Below are 22,777 nucleotides of genomic sequence, written 5' to 3' on the forward strand. Positions count from 1 at the left end.
TGAACAACTTATATTTTAAATATATGGAGAGTTCAAAAATATCTAATGTATATGCTATAAATTAACATGCATTCATCTCAAATTTAAGAATGGCTTGTGTAATATTGAAAATTCATACAAATTTATTAAAATAACCTTGCCTAAGGACTATGTTATGTGATCTAGGTGCTTAGATGCTCAACCCTGTATCTGGTCAGATGCTGTGTGAACTGACCCACCTGAAGCTTCACCCTGCCCTAGACAGTTTGGCTACTGTAGGACTGTGTGATCAACAGGTATGTCCCCCGAGCCCTGTAATAAACAGCAGAAATGAAATAAAAGATGTTGGGAGAACCAAGGCAATTAGTGGAAATGCTTCAGCATTTACAAAAATAGTTTTTCATGAGAGGGTGTTGTTTGGAGTTTCTGAAGTTGCACAAACCGAAATGGATGGAATGCTTTAGGAAGTAGGGAAAGGTAAAATGATAATCTGAGCAATGTCCTCTCCTACATTATCAAAACAGTGTTTTTATGTCTGCCCCTCTTAAAGGTTGGGGTTTTTTTGGTAGGGATTTTTTCCAGTAGATTTTTACCAGTGTTATATGACAGTAGCCATTGATGACGTGGAGAGAATGAGGACAGAGATTGTTCTGAAGGCTCAGCTGCAATGGACAGCCACCACAGCCAACATCTGTCTGTCTGCCTGGCTGGCTTCTCCCCAGCTCCACTCAGCCAGCAGTATGTCTCACCCCAAGAATTCGGTTTGAAAACCATGTAGAGTTGTCCACCCATGAGAATCAAAAAAACCCAAAACCCATGAGAATTAAAAAGACCAAAACCAGACAGGAATGTTGTTTGCTCTGGGTCTGGTATGGGCAGTGTCATGCCATGGTCACAGGACACCTGAGTCTGGAGGCCGTCCTGCCTCCTTAGCCACTCAGCCTTCAGGGGTGATTGCTCCCTGCCTAGCTGTGTTGGTCATTAATTCCCCACATGAGCTCATGGGAGGAGAAGTGAGGATTAAAGATTGGATTTTCTATTTTAAAGAGATTATATTTTGCATAAAATTTTTAATATTTTTGTTTTTAAAAAAGCCTCACCCCCCTCCTTCCCAATAACAACCATATTCTGCTGCATTTAGAAGAAGCTCCTGTTTTGTTTCAGTGCTTTGAAATTAACTTTATATTCTAATAACCCCTTCCTCACTTAGGAACACTTAAACTGAAAATGATTGGGAATTCAAGGGTGCTGGTAAGGGGGGCTGGGCATGGCAGTTCCCTCTTCCCAGTGAAACCCTTGAGAATTAAGAAAAAACACACACACAGAGCAACCCCCCCAAAAAAACCCCAACAAACAAACAAATAAAAAAACCAGACAAAATTTATTTTTTAAAAATAAATATTTGTTTTTTTAAAGACAAAATGTATTTTTTAAAAAGCAAGGACTGCAGGACAGGCATGAAGGCAGTGCAGCCTGACTGGGATCAGTGGACCCAGGCTTTGCTGGGATTGACTGTCCAGGTGTGGGGGTCCCAAATGGCAGCTGAGCACCATTCCTGTCTATCACCTGTGAACATTCACAGAATCACTTAATGGGAGAGGTTGGAAGGGACCACAGTGGGACAATCTGGTCCAACCTCCCTGTTCAGGCAGGGTCATCCCAGAGCACAGCACAGGATTGTGTCCAGGCAGTTCTCGGGTATCTCCAGTGAGGGAGACTCCGCAGCCTCTCCGGGCCGTCTGTCCCAGTGCTCTGTCACTCGCACAGTATAGAAGTTCATCCTCACGTTCAGGTGAAACTTCCAGTGCATCGGTCTCTGCCCGATTCCATTCGTCCTATTGCTCGGCACCCCCGAGCAGACCCTGGCTCCCTCCTTTGGCACCCTCCCCTCGACACTGATAAACATTGATGAGATCCCGTCTCCGCCATTCTCTTTCCGGGGCTGAGCAAGCCCAGCTCTCTTAGCCTGTCCTGGTAAGAGAGATGTTCCAGCTCCTGGATCATCTTCGTCTCACCCCGCACTGGACCCACTCCAGGAGGTCCCATCTCTCTCGTACGGAGAAGCCCAGACCTAGACACAGCACCCGAGCTGAAGAGAAGGGCAGGCTCACCGCCCCGGGCCCGCTAGCCGGTCCCCCCTCACGCACTCCCGCACGGCCCCCGCCGAGGCGCTCGGGGCGGGGCGGGGCGGCGCTGCCGTGGCAACGGGGGCGCGAGACACCCCGGAAGCAAACGCGCGTGCCGGCCCCGCCTCCCCCCTCGGCCCTCGGTCTGGCGGCCCCGCGCGCGGCGGGTGACGACGTGTCGCGCGCGCGAGGGGGGAGCCGGAAGCGGCGCGGCCGCGTCAGGGCGGGCGCGGGGGGCGAGAGACGGAGCCGCGACCCCGCTGCCGCCCAGCGACCCCCGGCCCCTGCCCCGTCGTCCCCCGGCCGGACATGGCTCTGCGACGGCTTCTCCTCATCGCTGCCGCGCTGGCGGCGGCCACCGCGCCCGCCGCCGCCTTCTATCTGCCGGGCCTGGCGCCCGTCAACTTCTGCGAGGCCGGCAAGGAGAAGCCCGAGTGCAAGGTGAGCCCAGGGGGCGCTGAGGGGAGGCCCCCGAGGCCGCCCGGGTGCGGCGCGGCCTTGGGTGTTGTCCCCCTGCCGCGGGGGCTGCGTCGTGGAGTTTGTCCGGAGAGTTTGGAGCCTCCTCGCCATGCCGTACCGGGGCTGCCCGGCGGCGCGGGGGCTGTGGCTGCGGGGACTCCGAGCGTGGTTCGGTTCCCGCTGTGCTCAAGTTGCTCACACAATTGTTAGGGTTGGAGGGGACCTCTGGAGATACCTGGTCCAACCCCCCTGCCAGTGCAGGGTCGGCGGGAGTAGGTGACACAGGAACGCGTATGAATGTCTCCAGAGGGGGAGACTCCGTGACCCTCTGGGCAGCCTGTTCCAGTGCTCTGTCACCCTCAGCGTAAAGAGGCTCCTCCTCGTGTTGAGGTGAAACTTCTTGTGATTTAGTTTATGGCCATTGCTCCTTGAAAAGGAAATTGAGGACACAGAGGACCCAGGGGAACGGTAGAGGTGCTTGCTTGGTTCAGCTCCGGCCTGGCTGGGAAGTGACCACGATCCCTCCGAGGGAAGGAGAGAGCTGTCGGCTCATCCTGTAAGTTACGGCCACGTCGGGGAAGTAGGAAGCTCCGGCCGGTTATCTCTTGGGTCCTTTCAAATCATTGCAGGAAAGCTGCAGGAAGTAAGGATGGCAGTGACAGGTCATGCCGAGGGGTGTGTGTGTGTGTGATTCCTGGCAGGAGTGAGCAGGTGGTGGCTGGAGCAGATATCCAAGGTAAACATCCTGTAACACTCTCCTTGCTGTGTCTTCCTGGCTGCAGGAACCTGAAGTGTAGGGGCTTCTAGGGCCCGGAATGTCAAGTGAAGCTTAAACTTACTTTCATGTCTGCAGAAGGGACAAGCCAAGTTTGCATAACCAAATAACTCATTTGTAAGGATATTGGTGGGGAGCATTAATGTAAATCTCCTCTGATGAAAAATCATCTTTGCTCCTTTGGGGCACCTTTTGAAGTTGTTTCCTGCTGCTGTGATGGAAATTACAGCAGACTAGACTTTTAATACTTGAATGAGAAAGTTCGAGACTAATCAGTTTTATGTTCCATGGTCTTACTACTGTAGAAAGCAGCTGCCTTGCACTTTCTGAGCTCTCCGCTTCTGCATTGCCTGAAACTCTGGTTCATAATTCTTCAGAGTAAGAGCCTGCTTTAAAGTATATGCTTTTGGTAAATACCATGTGCTGACTTTATCCTTCTGTCTGGAATCAGCAGAGCTGGGAATAAGCCAAGCATACAATGAAGACGGTTCAGTTGTAGTAGTTAAATATCCTGTGGACATTATTTTATAGGACCACAGAAATGGTGTTTGGAAGTGACCTGAATAGGTCACGTACTGCAGCCTCATGAGTATGGAGCATGAGAGGACAGAAAGCACCACTGTTGTCAACACTAGATCAACTCAGCTCTACCTTTGTTTAAGCAAGCTTTGGGAACATCCAAGCACAGAGTAGCCATCTCCTCCCTGGGTGACCTGTTATAGTGCTGCACCACCCTCTTAAGGAATGGTTTTTTTTCAAATACAGGCTAAAGCTTTCAAGCTGCAGTTTGTGTTTTTTCACAACATCCCTGAAAAACATTGCTATGTTTGGATTGTTTCTGTTTTAAACTTGTGGAAGAAAGATATATTTTTTTTTAAGTCAGGTGGACCTCATAGCCTACTATCTTTTGTAACCAATTTGAGACACCTATGGGGTGATCTTTCTCAGATGTCTCTGCATTTCTATTGCCTATTAAAACACGTAAAATGTTTGTCTATCCTGAGATTTTATCATTTAATAAATGTGACATGAGGTACTTGGGTAATTTAAATGTACCACCAGCAGGCAGCTGAATGCCTCAACAGCTGTAGTAGTGCAAAAGTTCTTTCTGCAATTAGCCACCTCTTAGCAATTTCTGTATTAGGCATAGGCATATGGAGAAATCTAAAGCACTTTTCACATCTAATTCCCTCCATGTAGTCTGCAGCTGAATGTACTCTGGTTCCTGGTAAGGAGAAACAATATATTATTGGATTATTGCTGTATCATATTTATGTAAGTGGATAAAATTAAGCATCCTTGGACAGGCTTCATTTCTCACAGGTGTCTTGCAGTTATCACTGTTAATTACAATGTCAGTAATAGTGCATTTTCCTCTGCCTGAGGATTTCAATCCACATGCCAGATCTCAATACCTACTATTTGTCTGTTATGATCCCTGTGATCGCCTGTCCTGTGTTGGTGAGGTGGGATGAGATGTTGTTAATAGGGCATGTAGCTAAGAGCAGTGAGACCTGTGGCTTTCCCCCTTTCTCCAAGTTTCCTGGTAATCTGCTTGGGCAAACTCAGTTTGGCTGCTTATTCTGGTTTTGGTTAGAATATCATCAGAAATGGAATGGGATCTATGCAGACTTAAATATTAATTCTTGCCTAAAGATTAAGAATCCTTACTTAGTTTGTAAAAATCCTGATTGCTCCAAAAAGGGTTTGGTGTTGTATGGGAAATGGTTTATCAAATATGCTGATCTGCAGTAATGCATATGATTCTTAGGAAAAATTGCATCATTCACTTAAATCTCCTCTGATGAAAGTAGCCTATTTAAGGCCATGGTTCTGTGGCCAGCTGAGCAGTCTAATTCCCTGCTGCTGAGAGATTTCATTGCTGTCTTCCCCTGGGCAATGTGTTCCTGTCCTCTGCATTGCCTCAGCTGTTACTTGTTGTGTTTTTGAGCTTAACATGGTAGGAAACTATCCAACTTTTTGCCAGTCTAGTTTCCTGCTGTGTTAGGGAGTTGGAAGTGACTTACAGCATTACAGCAAGCATAGACTACCTGGAGGTGAGCAGCAGGTCTGCATGGCTTAGGGCAGGGGAAAGATGAGCCTGAAGGTGTGTCTTCACTTAGTGGGTCATAATAACAGCTCACAGAACTTCCTGTGTCTCCCAAGACTGCATCCTGACTTGCACATGGGCAGCTAAGTTATATCAGTAAAACACAGTACCCAGCTAAGTATCTGAGTTCCAGATACATGTGAACATTTCCAGCTTTTCTTCTCCTGCAGAATTTCTTGGTTTGGCTAAACTAGAGTGAATTTTTACAGGGAGGAAATGCTCTTCTGTTGGTAAGAAAATAGATGGCTTGCTGTTGAAAAGGGAGAGGGTTTGTTGTTGAGGGCATTCACTTTTGTGTTGCTCTTCAGCTCTTGTCTGATTACACAGTAAGACAGCTCAGTTTGTGTTGTGGTTTAACCCTAGCTGGCAACTAAGAACCACTCAGCTGTTTGTTCCCTGCTGACCCCAGTGAGATAGTGAGGAAAAATGGGGGAAAAAGTAACTTGTGGGTTGAAATAAGAATAGTTTAATTGAAAAAAAGTAAAAATACTCAAACTACTAATTTAAGTATCAATAATAAATTTAATGAAAAGGGGGGGGCGGTGGCAGGGCATGACACCCAGGCAAAACAAGTTGCACAATACAAGTGGTCACCACCCACTGAAGGATACCCAGCCCATCTCAGGACAGTGATCATCCCCTTCCAGCTAGTTTATATACTGAGTGTGGCATTCCATGGTATGGAGTGGCCCTTTGGCCAGTTCAGGTCAGCTTCTCCTGGCCATGTTCCCTTCCAGCTTCTTGTGCACCTCCATGCTGGCAGAGCATGGGAAGCTGAAAAGTCCTTGACTCAGTAAGCACTGCCTAGCCACAACTAAAACTTAAGTGTGTTATCACATAATTCACTCATTGAATACAAAACACAGCAATGTACCAGCTACTAAGAAGAAACTTTTATCCCAGCCAAAATGAGGACAGCCTGCTGTGATATTAAGAACTGCTCTTCACAATATTTTTGTATAAGTCTTTTGCTGTTCAGGCCCATTGGATTGGTTTACTGTGCAAGCAGATAACTGCCAAAAGCAGTGTATGGCAAACACTTGAAATTTATTGAAACTGCAAGACTAGAATAAGGGAAGGGATTTTGAGACTAAGAGTGAAGAGTAAGAGACCTCTCCCTTTCCCTAGAAGTGGAGTAGCCCATCTGTAATTAATGTATATAGATTAAACTAGTCTGAAACCACAGTAGACTGAATTTGAGGTTCTTACTCAAGTGTTGATAGTAAGTGAAAAACTTCTATAGGAAGGTAAATGTGGATATCCTTGCCTACTCTTTGGAAAGAGATTCTGTTTAAACTTAAAATGTATCAGTCTGAATGTATTGTGGAAATTATCATAGTTCAGTTTATAGTTACTACACATGTAAAATTGTGGAGTATCCTTAATTACAGGGAGAAGTACTGGTCTCATCTGCTCTTTCCTTCATGTTCTTTTAAGACTTTTATTACACAAAAGTTGTGGTGATGACTAATATGACTCTAACTTGGTACATTAAACTCAAACACTGGCAGCTGTGCTAAGGATATTATTTTTGTGCATGATTTCCTGCTATCTTGTAGTTGGAATGGTTATGTTAGCCTTTAAGTGTTTTTGTCATGTGGTCACTGCTTTTGTGATGGTTAGATAGGGCTTTACTTATGCTCCCAGCAGATACAGTTCATTACACATCAAGATGTACGATTACACAAATCTTACATTTTCGGCTTTCCTTAACCCTATTCAAACAAATCTATTTTCATATATCCATGGGAAAGGAAGGAATGCTTTAAATATAACTGCTGATTATTTCTGCTCTTTCAGTCTGGAATCGAGCTGTTTGTGAACAGGCTTGACTCAGTAGAGTCTGTCCTCCCCTACGAATACACTGCGTAAGTATATTATACCATTTGTGCCATTTTAATTGTCAGTTTTTCCAAAAAGATGGATTTAATTTGCCTAAAAGTATTACCTGCATCTTGTTGTAGCAGTGTGCCACTGAGGCATGGCTATTTATTTTGCTAACATAAATTTACACAGACAGAATTTTCAATGAGCAGATGGATGCCTACATTGCTTCCTTTGTCTCAGTTTTCATTGCATGGATTTATAGGCCCTCATGCAGGTTGAATCGCTGTTATACTGTAACTTAAGGTTAAAATATGTGTGTATAAATATATGATACTTGACTGCATCAGTTGTCACTGTAGATCAAAGTATTACCTCTGTCTTTAGTAGCCGGTGCCAGATGAGTTGAAGTGGTAATGAGGTGCGAACATCCCATCAATTATCTTAATGAGGTGTTAAATGTTTTCTTTGTACACATCATAGACGTGCACAAAATGTATCAGTGCCTGGTACAACTATGTAAAGTTTTTGCTATAAAGAATATTTTGACTGTTAATATTGAAGAGCTTAAGTACCAGTTATGTCTGCACTTTAAAGAACACAAATGTGCTATTTTTAAAAATAGACTGGAAAAACGTGGAGGATGTGCTATTAAATATGTTGGTGAATAAAACTGTAATAACCTGTTTAATAATGCTACTTGTAAGAGAGCGGTCTCTGTCTTTTTTATTTTTGTTTTCCTTCAAATTCTGGAATCTGGCCTTCATGCTTTTTTCTGAGGGTCATTATTAAACTCTAGATGAAGATTTAATTCTTGTCTAAAATCCCTGTTCAAATAGGAAACTTCTAATTACTCAAAGAAACTTACGCTACAATGTTCTGAAATAGCTGATGAAAGGATTTGAATGTTGGTTCTGTTTTGTCTGGTTTATTTTCAAACCAGGATAATTATTTTGACACTTCACAGGTTAAATGAAGAAACTGTTGTCTGAAGGGAAAGCCATATAGTTCCTTCACTTGTGATGAACATGTTGATTTGGGAACATTATTTTTAGCTGAGAATATTTTATTCATTTTTGTATCTTTTCTCTAATTCAGGTTTGATTTTTGTCAAGCAGAAGGAAAGAAGCGTCCATCTGAAAACCTTGGCCAGGTCTTGTTTGGAGAGAGGATAGAACCGTCTCCTTACAGGGTTGGTTCTCTGATAGTAATGTGTGCATTCAAATGTAGCCAAAGGAGATCAGAATCTTGAAGATGATTTTCTCAAGGGCTTTATCTGAGAAAGCTTCAGCATCTGAAATTCCACTCGATAAAAATCTGTCACTTTAACCTAATTGTAACTGTGTACTTTGCATTGTGGGGCTGTACCCTGAAATGCTGTGCAGGTTATCTTCTCGCTTTGGGATCTGACAAAACCTGATTATTGCTGCTCAGCACTGTTCGTTTCTTAGAACCCGATCTGAAAATACTGCAGCCATAAAACCGAAGAATTGTAAATGGTGTTAGCTTGCTGGTCTTTCCTGCTGACTGAAGCTCTCACATTCTCTTCTACAGAGGTAGTAGGAGAGAAAGTTACCAATTGAAGCTGCCTGTGACAGCATGGCTGCTGTGAGGTCAAATGACTTATCTGGTAAATCATGGCAGAAAATGTGTGCTAGTCAGTAACAAGGAGCTAGTCAGTAACTGAAGGGTTCCTACAGTGAGCACAGGAGGGGTTTATAGCACACACCAGTATAAAAACCTCTTCTGGAGGGTTGATGTACCTAGTCTCAGTAATTAGTTAGGTATTTTCATTATAATAGTATAGGCAATGAAGTGTATAGGATAAATTGTTATGTACTGAAATAAGACAGTTTGTTACAACCTTTTTGCTCATGAGTCTTTAATTTTTCTTAGTTCACATTCAACAAGAAGGAGACATGTAAATCTGTTTGTACAAAAACATATGATACCACAAAGCCAGAAGACAAACAGAAATTAGACTTTTTGAAAAAAAGCATGCTACTGAATTATCAACATCACTGGTAAGTTGGTAAGTCTAAAATTCATAGATTGGTTAGTGTAGTATGTTGGTGATAATTTAGTTTATTCTTTTATATTTGCAAGTTAATAGATGGAACAATAAATATGTGCACTTAATTTCTTCCCCTGTTTTTGCATGAAATGTTAAATTGTTTGTTGTCTTCACAAAAAAAAATTCCTTCACTTGAAGGATAAGCATTAGGAGCAAGGGAAATCAATCTGTTTCTAAATACAAAGCTTTGTGCTTACTGTAAAATATTGCTGCTTTTTTTTTACCTGTAAATGTAGAAGTTAGTCTTACCTTAGCTTGAGAAAAGTCTTACAGGACCTTTATTCTGTTGCTATGTTGTCTTTGTTTTCCTTGACAACCCTTGCACTCACCTTCAAATGTTGTGTCCAGGAGACGGGATCAACAGTTCTGAAAGACTTTTTTGCAATGTTTGTTTCTCTTCTGTGGATATGGAAGGGAAAGGTGGCCAGTGAAAACTAATTAATTAAGTAATTTTGGGGAATGCATAAATAAAGGCTTGGTACTTTCCTATTCTCTGTGCCTCTCTGTAACCATCTGATTGACCTTGGAGCATGCTGGAGCTCTCTTTGAGCTCAGACATTGAATCCTTGTCAGATGGGCATTAAGGGTGGGGCAAGGCTGAATGTGTATGCTGAATCTCAGGGAGATATTCAGTTTCCCAACACTGCACCCACATCCAAGAGCTGTGAAATGTTTATCAGCAGGCTCAGTCTTGACAGTGGAAATGTCCCAGCCGTGTTATCAGTGTTTATTTAGTTCTTGATGTGTTGGCATGCTCTGCCAACAGCAGCTTTCAGGTGCAAGAATAGAAGGAACAACTTGAGCATGAGTTCCTGAGGCCCAAGTCTTTGCAAGGAATGCATGAGCATCATTAACTGATGTCACTCATAGGTATGCCCTAATTCCAAATATGGGCCTCCTGCTTTATGGGAACGGTCTTCATCTAATTGGATTTAAACTTTTTGGGTATTTTAGTTAAAATGCAGGTTGAATGTTGCCACTGTTAATTAACTGTTTTTCTGTAATGTCACATTCCATTCCTTCAATTTTGAAACAGCTGGAAAGGCAGCAAGTGCATTTTCTATTGTTCTCAAGAATTGATACAGGATATCCCTTTGTGGGTATAAACTGTGGCTCACTGACGTAAATTTTCTGGGAACCTCTTGAAAATGAGTGTTGTAGGAATTTGATAGGTTATGTCAGAAGGGTTCACAGGACATAGTCATATGTACAGGTAGGTGAACAAGAAAGCCATAAAGAAATGTACAGCTACTTTTGCAGGGATTTGAAGTGTGTATGCCTAATGCTACAACTGGAGCTTCAAACATGCTGAACTTGATTATATTCCTCTTAAATACTGCATATGTTTGTAATATTTGCACCACTTTGAATTTCAGTAACGCATGTGAGTCTGGCAGAAAAGACTCGGCTATAAAAGGTTGTGTATGTTTTGGTGTGTAGCTTAAAAATAGCTTCCTAAGACTACAAAGCTTGAAAGAATTTTTTTTTTTTTTAGGAAAGCCCATAACTTAATCTGATAGAAGCTAAAACAGAACTGTGTAAAATTAATCATACTTCACATTGGTTTGTTTTTTTTTTCCCTGTAGATTAAATTGTTTAAAATATATATGTAGTGTATTCAAGTAGAAAGAAGAAGAAAACTTCCCTTGAAGTGTAGGTTATTTCTTAATTATTTTAATGGCTTTTTTTTTTTTTTTTTTTTCCCCTCTGCTTACTGCCCTAAAACATCCCTGGTGGTTATGTCTGTTAGTCCTCCTTAGCCACAGCTTCACAAAGTGGCTGTGGCTGGATTTTGTGATTGTTGATGCATGATCCAGGAGTATGGTACAGAGGTATGTTGTACAGGGATGAACAAGGTAGTATAAGTGAGGATTCAGTAGAGGGTTATTATCCAGCTTCAGTTTATCATGAAATTCCTGGGGAACACAGATGGTGCAAAATACTTCTAAGGTTTCAAAAGCCACTTAATAAGATTAAGAATTGACATACTGAATTGGACTCAACAGCTATACTGATATCTTGGCCGACAATGTTCATCACCAGATGTGCTTGAGAGACATATAAGAACACTGTTGAATAGCATATTTGCTCCACATGTATAATCTCTTCAAGTCACTTTAAATTTGAAGATTAGCTGTGAAAAATGATTTGCTACTTAAACTACCAATTTGTTCTGGCATTGCTGCTGCTGCTTGAAGGCAGCTCAGTATGTCTTTGCTGCATAGATGCAAAGGAAAGCTTTTATCCAAACCAAATTTACTTGCAATATGTTAATGTTGCCTTTTTTTGATTAGGAGATGAAAACACTAACAAAAGCAAGCAGTCTCTCTAGTATACGTTATGGAGATAAAATTTCAAATACACAAGCACAGAATTGTTTGCATTGGAAAAGACCTCTAAGATCATTGAGTCCAGCTGCGTGGTGGGTTGACCCTGGCTGGACACCAGGTGCCCACCAAAGCTGCTTTGTCACTCCCCTCCTCAAGTGGACAGGGGAGGGAAAATATAGCAAAAGGGTCAAGATAAAGGTTGGGAGAGATCACTCATCAACTACTGTCATGTGCAAAACTGACTCATATTGGGGAGTTCAGTTTAATTTATTACCAGTCAAATCAGAGAAGGGTAATGGGAAATAAACCCAAATCTTAAAACTCCTTCTCCCCACCACTCCCTTCTTCCCAGGCTCAACTTCTCTTCCCGTTTTCAACACCTTCTTTGCACAGGAGCGCAGGGAATGGGGATTTGTGGTTAGTTGACACATTGTCTCTGCCACTCCTTCCTCCTCAGGGTCAGGACTCTCCACACCCTGCCCTTGCTCCAGTGTGGAGTTGCTCCCATGGAAGAGTTTTTAATAACCTTCCCCAGTCCAAGTCCTTCCCATGGGCTGCAGTTCTTTGGGAACTGCTCCAGTGTGGGTCCCTTCCATGGGGTGCAGTCCTTTAAGAAGAGGCTGCTCCAGGCGTGGGTCTCCCATGGATTCAGAGGTCCTGGCAAAGCTGCTGCAGAGTGGGCTCATCTTTCCATGGGGCCGCAGGTCCTGCCAAGAGCCTGTTCCAGTGTGGGTTTCCCATGGGATCACAGCCTTCTTCATGGTGCATCCACCTGCTCTGATGTAGGGTCCTCCATGGGCTGCAAGCAGATACCTGTTGCCCTGTGGTCCTCCATGGGCTGTCTGACTCGCCATGGGCTGCGCCACAGTCTGCTGGAAAATCTCTGCTCCTGGTCCTGGAGCATTTCTTCTTCTCCTTCTCCACTGACCTTGATGTCTGCAGAGTTGTACATGTTCCCACTCCTCTTCCGGCTGCAAATGCTGTTGTGAAGGGATTTTTCTCCCTTTCCTAAATCTGTTTCCCAGAGGTGCTGCCTCTGGTCACTTACAGGCTTGGCCTTGGCCAGCAGGGAGTCTGTGTTGGAGCCAACTGGCACTGGCTCTCTCAGACATGGGAGTTCTTACAAAAACCTCTAACAGTTCTTAAAAAAACTTTTATGCCCCCCTGCCAACCAAAACCTTGCCACACAAACCAATACAAATGTTAACCTAACACTGCCAATTCTGCCACTAAACCATGTCCCTAAGTGCCATATCTAGGCCATTAAATGCTTCCAAGGTTGATGACTCTGTCACTTCTCTGGACAGCCTGTTCCAATGCCTGACCACCCTTTCAGTGAAAAAATTTTTTCTAGTATCCAACCTGAATCTGCCCTGGCACAACTTGGGGCCATTTCCTGTCTTCCTTTTGCTAGTTTTCTGGGTAAAGTGGCTGACCTTCACCCTTAACATCTGTCGTGCATTTCAAGACAGCAATAAGGTCTCTCTTGAGCCTCCTTTTCTCCAGACTAAACAACCCAAACCCCCTCAGCCATTCATCATAAGGCCCTTCCTCAGTTCTGTTGCCCTTCTCTGGGCATGTTCCAGCACCTCAGTGTCTTTCTAGTTGTGAGTGGCCCTGACCTGGACACCAGATTTGAGGTGTAGCCTTTCCAGTACTGAGTACAGGGGGACCATCACTGTCCTGGTCCTGCTGGCCACACTATTGCTGATACAGGCCAGGATGCCATTGGCCTTCTTGGCCCCCTGGGCTCACTGCTGGTTCATGTTCAACAGCTCTGGACCAGCACCCCTGGTCCTTTTCTGCTGTGCAGTTTTCCAGCCACTTGCCCCAGCCTGTAGTGCTACTTGGGGCTGCTGTGAGCCATGTGCAGAACCCAGCACTTGGCCTTGATGAACCTCATGCCGTTGTCCTCATATAATATGGTCAAAGTGTAATGTATCTAAATCTGGAATAGCTCCTAATTTGGAGCATCATTGTACCCTGTAGTAGCATGGTGAAGTGAGTAGGAATTAGTTAGTGCTATTGCTGCTTGCAACTGCGATAGTCTTTGGAATCTCCTGAAAACTTGGCAACTCTTGTTTTTGTAGGACCTGTCTTCACCTTTTCTATTGTGTCAATATAAACCAAGAATACTCAGTTTATTTCTGCTGGGTAGGTATTTGTAGGGATTATGCAGCTCTCTCCATGTTGTGTGAATAAAGGCAGCACATACCACTCTTTTCTCCCCTGTCTGCTGATGTGCTGTGAAAAGTGGTGCTAATTTAAAGGCTGTTCCAATATGCAGTGGATTAAATAGTGCTTTGTTTTTGTTACCTGAAGTCATAATTCCTGTTTAATTAAGTATTTAAAAGTATCTTTGAGACACTTAATTGTAAAGACATTCAGGAGCTTGGTAAATTGTACAAAACTGTGTTAACTTTCAGTGGCATGTCCTTTTTCTGGTTTAGTGATGCACAAAATATGGCAATTGTCTAATGTCTTCATGTATGAAGTCTATTAGTATACCTTTGAAAATATACCTTGGGCAATTATGCTTGTAGATACTGAATTTTAGGTCTTCTTTACATGACATTCTTTGGGGATTAATCTTTTAGCTGTTTCAAACACTTCATAAAACATAAATTGGTTTAGGGTCTTCTAGTAGTTCCTTTTGTGAAGGGACAGAATCCTTTCTCTGTGTTTAAAAGTATATTTTTTTGTTTTGACATTTGTGCTGTTAGTTGCATGTTAAATACCGTTTGTATCATACTGTCTTACAACTTTCTGCAGCTCATCATGGGATTGTGCATTTCCACAAAATTTTAATTGAAACTGACTTACAAACCCCCTGGTTTTAGGTAATATGAGTATAAATCTTGTGAGGCAATAATATAAAAGCAGGAGTTTTGAAAGTTATTATTTCCCCAGTTGTTTGGTGGCTTACAATTTTTTGGAATTGCAGATCATCTAATTAAAATGTTGCATGCTCTTTGGTAGCTATAAATGAGGCTAATGATTAGGAATTCACTTAAATAGCAAAAAAAGTTTTAAGAGTGTCATGAAAAATTTATTTTGCAATGAGGAAGCTGGAGAATTAATAATATGTGATGTAGGCTTTTAAAAAAATTTTTTGTTTTGTCTTAAATTTGAGATTGTCAATTTTAGCTGGTTTAGCAAATTTGATTATTTTGGCCATTATATAAAGACAAAAGAATAAGTTAAATTGTTAAAATTTGGACTGGGTGAGTTTTTGGCTTTGGCCTGTTTTTGCATGGGAACTTCATGAAACAGTGGAGTGAATAGAGTGGTTTCAGTTGAAGAGCTACATGCTTGTAACTCGTTTGGAACTTGGATTGGCAATCAGTGCAACTCCATGGGTAGTATTATTTTTGTAGTTAATATTCCAGTAATGAATGTAGCAAAGTAGATTAATGTTAATCTGGTTTTGTTTCCATTACACGGTGTATTTTGAAATATTGTGAAGTGTCACTATGTCATTTACAGGATTGTGGACAACATGCCTGTGACGTGGTGTTACGATGTGGAAGATGGCCAGAGGTTCTGTAATCCTGGTTTTCCTATTGGCTGTTACATTACAGAAGATGGCCGTCCAAAAGATGCCTGTGTTATTAATGTATGTTTATGCAATTATATATTTTTTAATATCCCCTTTTTACTAATTTAGAGACTAGCATTTCTCCTCTGTCATGTTTCTATGGTGAGTCCTTGCTATTTTAAGAGCACATGTTGCCTAAAAATAGGCAAGTGTTTTGGTCTCTGCAAGTACCTCAATTTGAAAGCCTGATCTAAGCCTAAGAACCTGGTCTCTTATGCTGCCTAATACAGTAGAGCTCTAAAAGATCAGGGGGTGAACATACAAAACATTCAGTACATGTGGAGGGTAAAGGTGAAGGAAAGCATGTCATCCTTCATTGCCTAAGAAATGGAAATGTTTGAAAGCTTGGATTTGACATTTTTGTGGGATAGAAGTGTTTTCATGGAAGCAGATTTGCATAGGTGTGTTTGTACCTCTGCATACTTTTGGAAGGTTTGCTTTCCCTAAAACTGAGAGCTGATGGAAAAAGATAAAAGATTCCTGCATGATCAAAGAGTCTCTTGTGATAGGTGATATAGTGGTGGAGATCCATATAAGTGCACTGAAAGCATTATGGAGATAAGAATACAGCAGAAAGTCCAGGAAGTCTTTAGACTACCACACACCTCTTCCATGGCAAGCTCACTGAGAACTTGGGATAGGTTTTTGGGTTTTTTCAAAATGGTTGGTTTTATTTAATAGATCTTACCAAAGATAAGTTTCTGTGGTTGCCAATTTTGTTTAATTGCCTCCATAATGAGTTGGTTATAGGGTCTGCATATGAATGGATGCATTTATGATCAAATATGTAATCTGGCAATATAATTTTAATCTTATTTTAAGACTTGCTTTTAATAAAAGGAAAATAACCTTTGAAGAAGTAACTAATGTACAGTAGAAGAACATTTCATTTATGTAACTTTTCTTATAACTGGGGCAGCTCTATAGGAAGGGTGGGGATAGAACCCTTTAGAGGTTCTAACTGAACTTCAGTAGACATAGCTGTTAAATTACTTGTGAGTTTAACAACCTCTTTAACTAACTAAATTCCAAGGTGATGTTTCCCTTCACCTGAAGTTTGCATTCAGCATTCTTGCCTGCTGCTTGCTGTTCATCCCTGTGCATCTTTGGTTTCAAAGGTGGTTCTGTCACAGAGAGCATTTATTTGCATTGTTTTGGGAGGTTCTGTTTAATGTCTGAAAACTATACTCATTGTTTTAAAATAGCTGGTGCTTATTAAATGCTTTTAATAACAGAACTTGTCCCATAGTTATCTATTCAGTTTGTTACTTAAATAAAATAGGACATCTTCAGTTAAATTTATTAATAAATATATATATTAAATATTTTTAAATAATTTTTCTGCTTTTCAATTTTACTAGACTGTTCTTAGCATTAACTTTTCTAACTTATGTTTTTAATGCAAGAAGGCACTTACTGTCTTTATAATTTCCAGTATCTCACATTCATATTTGAGAACTTCTTGACAGAAAAACTATATGCAGTCTAAAATTCTGTTATTCAGCCTTCTGTTTAAGGCTTTGAGATGTCTGTATTTTTTGATTGTTTAATATAACCCTTTTTCATTGCAGTCAGAATTTCATGAAAAGGATACCTTTTATATTTTCAACCATGTTGACATAAAAATTTATTACCATGTTGTGGAAAATGAAGCTCTGGGAGCAAGACTCGTTGCTGCTAAACTTGAACCAAAAAGGTTAGTAGTTGAAAGTAACTTGTCATCAAAAAGTGATCCATCCCAAGACACTTGCTTTGATCTGGGAACCTGCTGCTAGTCAGAAATGCTTTCAGATACGTGACCTGTAGATTACCTCTCCTGTTGATTGATGTAGTGTAGTTGGAACAGTCTAATGTAATTTTGTAATTTGATGGACCTTGGTGTACTTTTTTCTACTTGGATCAAGAAAAGATAAAATAAAACCTGTAAGTGTTGGTGGGGTGTGATGAGTGTGTGTGTGCATGCATGACCCTAATTTCCCTACCAGGGAATATTCTGTCTTGTATCAGAGCAGGACACCAGTGCCTGCTGCAGGCTTGACTGGAGTGCAAGATTTGATCTCTTCAACAATTGGGATTTGTATGGAAAGATTTCACAGATACTCTTATCAGTTGTCCCGGTGTCTGTGTGGCTTTTGCACAACTGGTGTCTGTTGTGTTATTTCTTAGCATCTTGTCTTTCATGGTATAACTGAGCTTCTTGCATTGTTGGATCAGTTGAAAGTATTTTTCCTGACAGAAGTTAGTAATTCTGGTGGTCGAACTTTTTTAATGTTTTGGAAGTTCATAGCAATACTAAGGCTTCTTTCATTTTTGGTATTCTGCTTTAGAGACTGTGCTCTTTTTTAGAAGAGACAAATCTTATTTAAGAAGTTCAAGTTTAAAAAATTCCTGAGCTTAGAATATGTTCCTTATGAATTCTGAAATTTATGAGACATTAAGTACAATTCTTATATTTAAGGGAAGAATCCTTAGTATGCTTTTCTAAGATGAATGAATTCTTTCTTAAGAACGTTGTCAGTGAAGTGGCTTTCATTCTGTGTTTTGTCTTCCTGCAGTTACAAGCATACTCATCCAGACAACCCTGACTGCTCAGGAGTACCCATGGATATAAGTAATAAGGCCAGTGGAGAAGTCAAAATTGCATACACGTACTCAGTTACTTTTCATGTGAGTACTAAGATTTCTGTGGTAGTTACATCTTAAAATCATGCATTAATACTCTGAATTATAAAGATGGACAATTAAAATTGGCTCAGAATAGTAAATTTGTAATTTTAAAACTTTATTTGAACTGGAATGTCAGAGGTGGTTTGGGATTTAACCATGTACATTACAGTTTTGCATACCAATACACACAGAGTAGATGTGAAACACATATGTGGTTTTTGAGAGTCACACTTTCCACATCTGCCTAGGTTGTCTGGTAGATTATTTTTCAATCCGAGTTCTTAAGTCTGAGAAATTGTGTGTTTCATGTAGGTAGGTTAAAGCTGATAGTTTTCTGCCCTCCTGCTGCAAAAGCTGCCTTCTCTTTAAGGTCTTCCTCCCCTGGAATCCTTCAAAAGAGTAGGAAGCTGGTAGTCTTTGTTCTACTACTCTCTATTTAAAAGCAGAGGAGCAGTATATCAGGCAACTGCAGGCAGCAGTGATAGCTGAATATTTCTCATTCTGCTGACAAACAAGAGAGGGAGATTTTGATTTTGTTTTGGTTTTCTGTAGGTGGAGTTTGCTGGACAAACTGTTTATCAAAGTTCCCTACTCCTTCTCAAACTGCTTCCACTCTGAGTTAAAAATACAATAAATAGTATAAGAAGTATATTCAGGAGGGATTATATCATGTATATACTATATAATGATATTTTGAGAAATTATATCAGTTGTGGTGCTGAAATGAATTTGTATGCTGAAAAGCAAGTATTTCTGGAAACCTGTGAGAAGTTAGTAATTAAGAGTGACCTCAGCTTCATATTATTTTATTGTTTGTCCTTAAAAATGACATGCCCACCTCTGTGTGTGCACCTGTCTTGTGCACAGTGTTACATCAATTGGAGGCAATCTCCTGAATTTCTGTTGGGTTGGCAGACCAGCTCATCTCAGGAAGACAAAAAGAAAAGGCAGTTCTGTCCTAGAGTCATTGATACTGGTTTAGAAATTTGTTGCTTCCTTTGAGACATGGTTTTATTATCTCAGTGAACTATATATGTGATCTTGGCTACATTTTTTTAACCCACTGGTTTTTTTTTTTCAAAATCTAGCTTTACTGGAAAGCACTCTTGCTCTTGTATGTTATAAGTGAAATAACAGCCTGTCAGACACCTAGCCAGTTTTGTTAATTGGTTTGTTTAATAGCCTTCTTCACCTTGATTAACACTGTCTGTTCCTTTTTTCCTGTTTATTCTGCAAAATAAAACAAAGAAATGTTCTTTTTGAAGTGTTTTTGATCAATGAATGTTCATTTTGAATAAGTTTAATCTGTTGAAATGCCTGGAGGAATAATTTGCTTCCCTCTGCTAGCAGTGTAAGTTCTGTAGTATTGTCTTTCCACCTGTCCTGCAGTAAAAGCCATTTGTAGTGGGATTGGTGTTTGGTACTGAAATAAGGGTAAGTGAAAGCAAAGGATAATTTGGACAGAGCGTGATCTAGAGAGTGAAGTATCATGCTGGAGACTGTATAACATAGCTTACTTTCTTGATATATGGACTTACATGTGCTAAAAAAATGTGTGTTCTTTCATTATTCTGCAAGTCCATTCCAGATGAACCAATACAGTTCTTGAAGGGAGGATGCACAATTAAATTAATTTGGTAAGCCTTAATGTCTTAAGAAGACACAGGTGCTCAAATTCAGATAATATTTTGGTTTAGAGTCTATGGTCAAATCTTAGGTTTGCTCTAGGTAGCTATTATTAAACTATTTCCTGTAAGGCATGGAACTTGAAATTTCAGTTAGTCGCAAAATTGCTTTACACAAACATCAACTTTTAAATCTATGAGTTGGGTACTGACTGTATCTGATGTTCATGTGTTTACTCTTCCAGGAAGAAAAAAATATCAGGTGGGCATCAAGATGGGATTATATTTTGGAATCCATGCCTCACACTCACATCCAGTGGTTTAGGTAAGGAGGACATTTATTGTACTGAAGTGTTTACATTGCAGTTTGAATTATGATTTTCATTAATTTCTTTTTTTTTTTCCTTTTTCTTTTCAGTATTATGAATTCCCTGGTGATTGTCCTCTTTCTGTCTGGAATGGTAGCTATGATTATGTTGAGGACACTCCATAAAGATATAGCAAGATACAATCAAATGGATTCCACTGTAAGTGTAAAAAGTAGCTCCTTATATTTATTTGGAATGTAATTTTTCCAGTTAAATGTGTAGCTGTAACAGGCTATTTAAGTTGCAATCTACTGTATTAAAATAGATGTATTTCTTTTACAGGAAGATGCTCAAGAAGAATTTGGTTGGAAACTGGTTCATGGTGATATTTTCAGGCCCCCAAGAAAAGGAATGCTGTTGTCAGTTTTTCTAGGCTCTGGCACACAAATCTTAATAATGACTTTTGTTACCCTATGTAAGTAAAGTGGGGAGGATTTAGTTGATTGTATGTGATTTTTCACTGCTAATTGCATGTTGCTAGTAAAAATAGCAGTATCATTTTGTCTAGAAATTTCATTAAAGTCATTAGAAACAGTGAGCTGATGTAGTAGACATGCAGTTTAGTATGCACAGATTATAAGATAACTGATGTACTGGCTTCAAGTCAAACATATAGTCTAAGGTTTCTAACATCATTTCTAAAATTGTGCATCTCTGCTTCACAGTTTTTGCTTGCCTGGGATTTTTGTCACCTGCTAACAGGGGAGCTCTAATGACCTGTGCTGTAGTTTTGTGGGTATTGCTTGGAACTCCAGCCGGTTATGTTGCTGCCAGATTCTACAAATGTGAGTAATAGTTACTGAAAATGACAAGGCTTAAGTTCATTAACATAAATTATCATTACAGAACCGATTTTTATTTTGCTGCACTGTTTGTAGCTTCCCTCAGGGCAACCTGGGGAAATGTACTTACCTTAACAACAGAATATACATATATAGAACACTTGACATAGTTAACACTGGTTTTGATGTAATCATGCCTAAAGACCCTGAATTGTTCTTGCTGCTGTGTATTTGTGGAATTAAATAATATTAGTACTAAGGTAATTACATCTTTACATCAGACTGTTTTCTCCTTCTGTTTCCTGTCACTGTGGAAACTGTGTAAACCTGCATTGAATTTTAGCTGTGGATGTTGCTTGGTAACACACACCTGCACCCCCAAATTGTGAACCTCAGTTCTTGCATGCCTGAGATTTGTGACCTCTTTTTAGCTAGCTCCCAGGTATTTTGGAGAATAATGCTCATTGGATTGTGGCTGGAGCACAGGGAGAAGGACTGTTCTGTAGTTGTAGAAATCAGCCCTGTGGTGTTTGGGCCCCTGACAGGAGTTAGTTGATACTGTTCTCCCTCACTGATCCCAGCTATTGTTTCAAGACCTGTCTGTCTGCCAGCCTCAGATGGTTTACCCCTGTATCCTCTGATTTATTTTAAGGTGAAGCATGGCATTCCACATACAGCTTGTTTTAATTACCGTACTCAAGGTGAAAGGTTTTTTGACTGAGAGAAATGAATCTTTTGAACTACTTTAGTTGTGAATATATGGGGCTAGAGGAGAAGTTTATTTCAGAACTTCAGCCTGGCAGTAGATATTGGAGAGCTTTCTTCTTACCATTTTGTAATTTTCATATGGGGAATACCAGTGGGAAAAGTGAGTTTGTATCTTGTAGGGAGTTTTTACGTAGTGGTGGTGACGTGAAAGTGACGTATTCTAATATCCAAACCAGCTAGACTTAAACAGAAGGAAATTTTAGTACTAAGAGCATAGTTGATGATAGAATTATTCTTTATATTGTGGTGTATAATGTGTGTTTTGAAGGATATTTTGAAGTGTATTGATGGTAAATTGAATCCTGTGTCTTTAGTGGAAATCTCGTTATTAAGGATAAAATTTAATATTTTACTTATTGGTAATCACTTAGTTGATACTTGAATGTTGTGTTTAATTACTAAGATAGTGAGTGACTGATCCAGAGATATTTTTGTTATAATAGGAAGTGGTTTATACCCTGTATTAGAGCATGTAAACATGAATGGGGTTTTTTTCTATAGTATACAAATAATGTGATGCATAAAACAAAATGCAACTGAAATGGATATCCAATTTTAGAAGTTGGGGTTTTTTTTTCCAAAATTGCATTTAAAATTGAAACCTGAGTTGAAATTAAATGGTTAATCTTAATAACTGCTGTCACATTCTACCAAGTTTTTATGAAGAAATAGAAACTTAATTAAAATCACTCTAACTGTAATCACTTCTGACTCTTGAAATAAAGAAGCATGTCATTATGGCAGTGCTCAGATGAAATTATCAGCTTCACTGCACTCCAGCAGGATATTTTCATTTGAAAGTGTATTGACTAGAATTTTTATCAGCATAGTGCAAATTCAAAGATTTTCTTAAAAAAGCTATCTTTGGTCTTTTGGTATCAACACTGCTTAATGCTGTTAAGACTCAAGAAAACATCACTACTTCTGTAAGCGTGTTAGTTTTGACTCTGCTGTAAGATTCATAGGCAAGAATTATTTCAAGAAAACTGTTAAGCTTGATTTTCACATATATATGTATCTTTACCTGCTGAAACCTGCACTCAAATACTAGAAAGCTTAAATTTCTTAATCACTCCAGGTTTAAAACATTTTTTAAAGATTTAGAAATACTGCAAATCTGCTCCCTCCTTTTAGTAGATAAAGTCGTCAGAAACACAGTTTTAGTTGGATACCTTTCCTGACCTTGGTCTGAGATGTTTTGCTTTGAAGTTCTGTGGTTAAGCAATAGGATAAGGAAAGCCACTTTTATTACTGAATATTTAAGTTTACAAGTTTTGGGCATGATAGCACAT

At 40.3% G+C, this 22,777-nt stretch overlaps 1 protein-coding gene across 1 annotated transcript in view; it reads left to right on the forward strand.

The window, feature by feature from the left end:
- Positions 1–2,277: 2,277 nt before the first annotated feature.
- TM9SF2 (transmembrane 9 superfamily member 2) overlaps positions 2,278–22,777 on the forward strand; it is a 29,673-nt gene continuing 9,173 nt past the window's right edge. The window contains exons 1-11 of the mRNA XM_059839283.1: positions 2,278–2,546; positions 7,250–7,317; positions 8,372–8,465; positions 9,170–9,297; positions 15,164–15,293; positions 16,847–16,971; positions 17,831–17,942; positions 19,813–19,892; positions 19,986–20,094; positions 20,218–20,350; positions 20,601–20,720. Of these exons, the coding sequence (XP_059695266.1) occupies positions 2,415–2,546; positions 7,250–7,317; positions 8,372–8,465; positions 9,170–9,297; positions 15,164–15,293; positions 16,847–16,971; positions 17,831–17,942; positions 19,813–19,892; positions 19,986–20,094; positions 20,218–20,350; positions 20,601–20,720 (1,231 nt within the window). The 5' untranslated portion in view covers positions 2,278–2,414. The remainder of the gene's footprint in view (positions 2,547–7,249; positions 7,318–8,371; positions 8,466–9,169; positions 9,298–15,163; positions 15,294–16,846; positions 16,972–17,830; positions 17,943–19,812; positions 19,893–19,985; positions 20,095–20,217; positions 20,351–20,600; positions 20,721–22,777) is intronic.

Source organism: Haemorhous mexicanus, chromosome 2, assembly GCF_027477595.1.
Source record: "Haemorhous mexicanus isolate bHaeMex1 chromosome 2, bHaeMex1.pri, whole genome shotgun sequence".
Lineage (NCBI taxonomy): Eukaryota > Metazoa > Chordata > Aves > Passeriformes > Fringillidae > Haemorhous > Haemorhous mexicanus.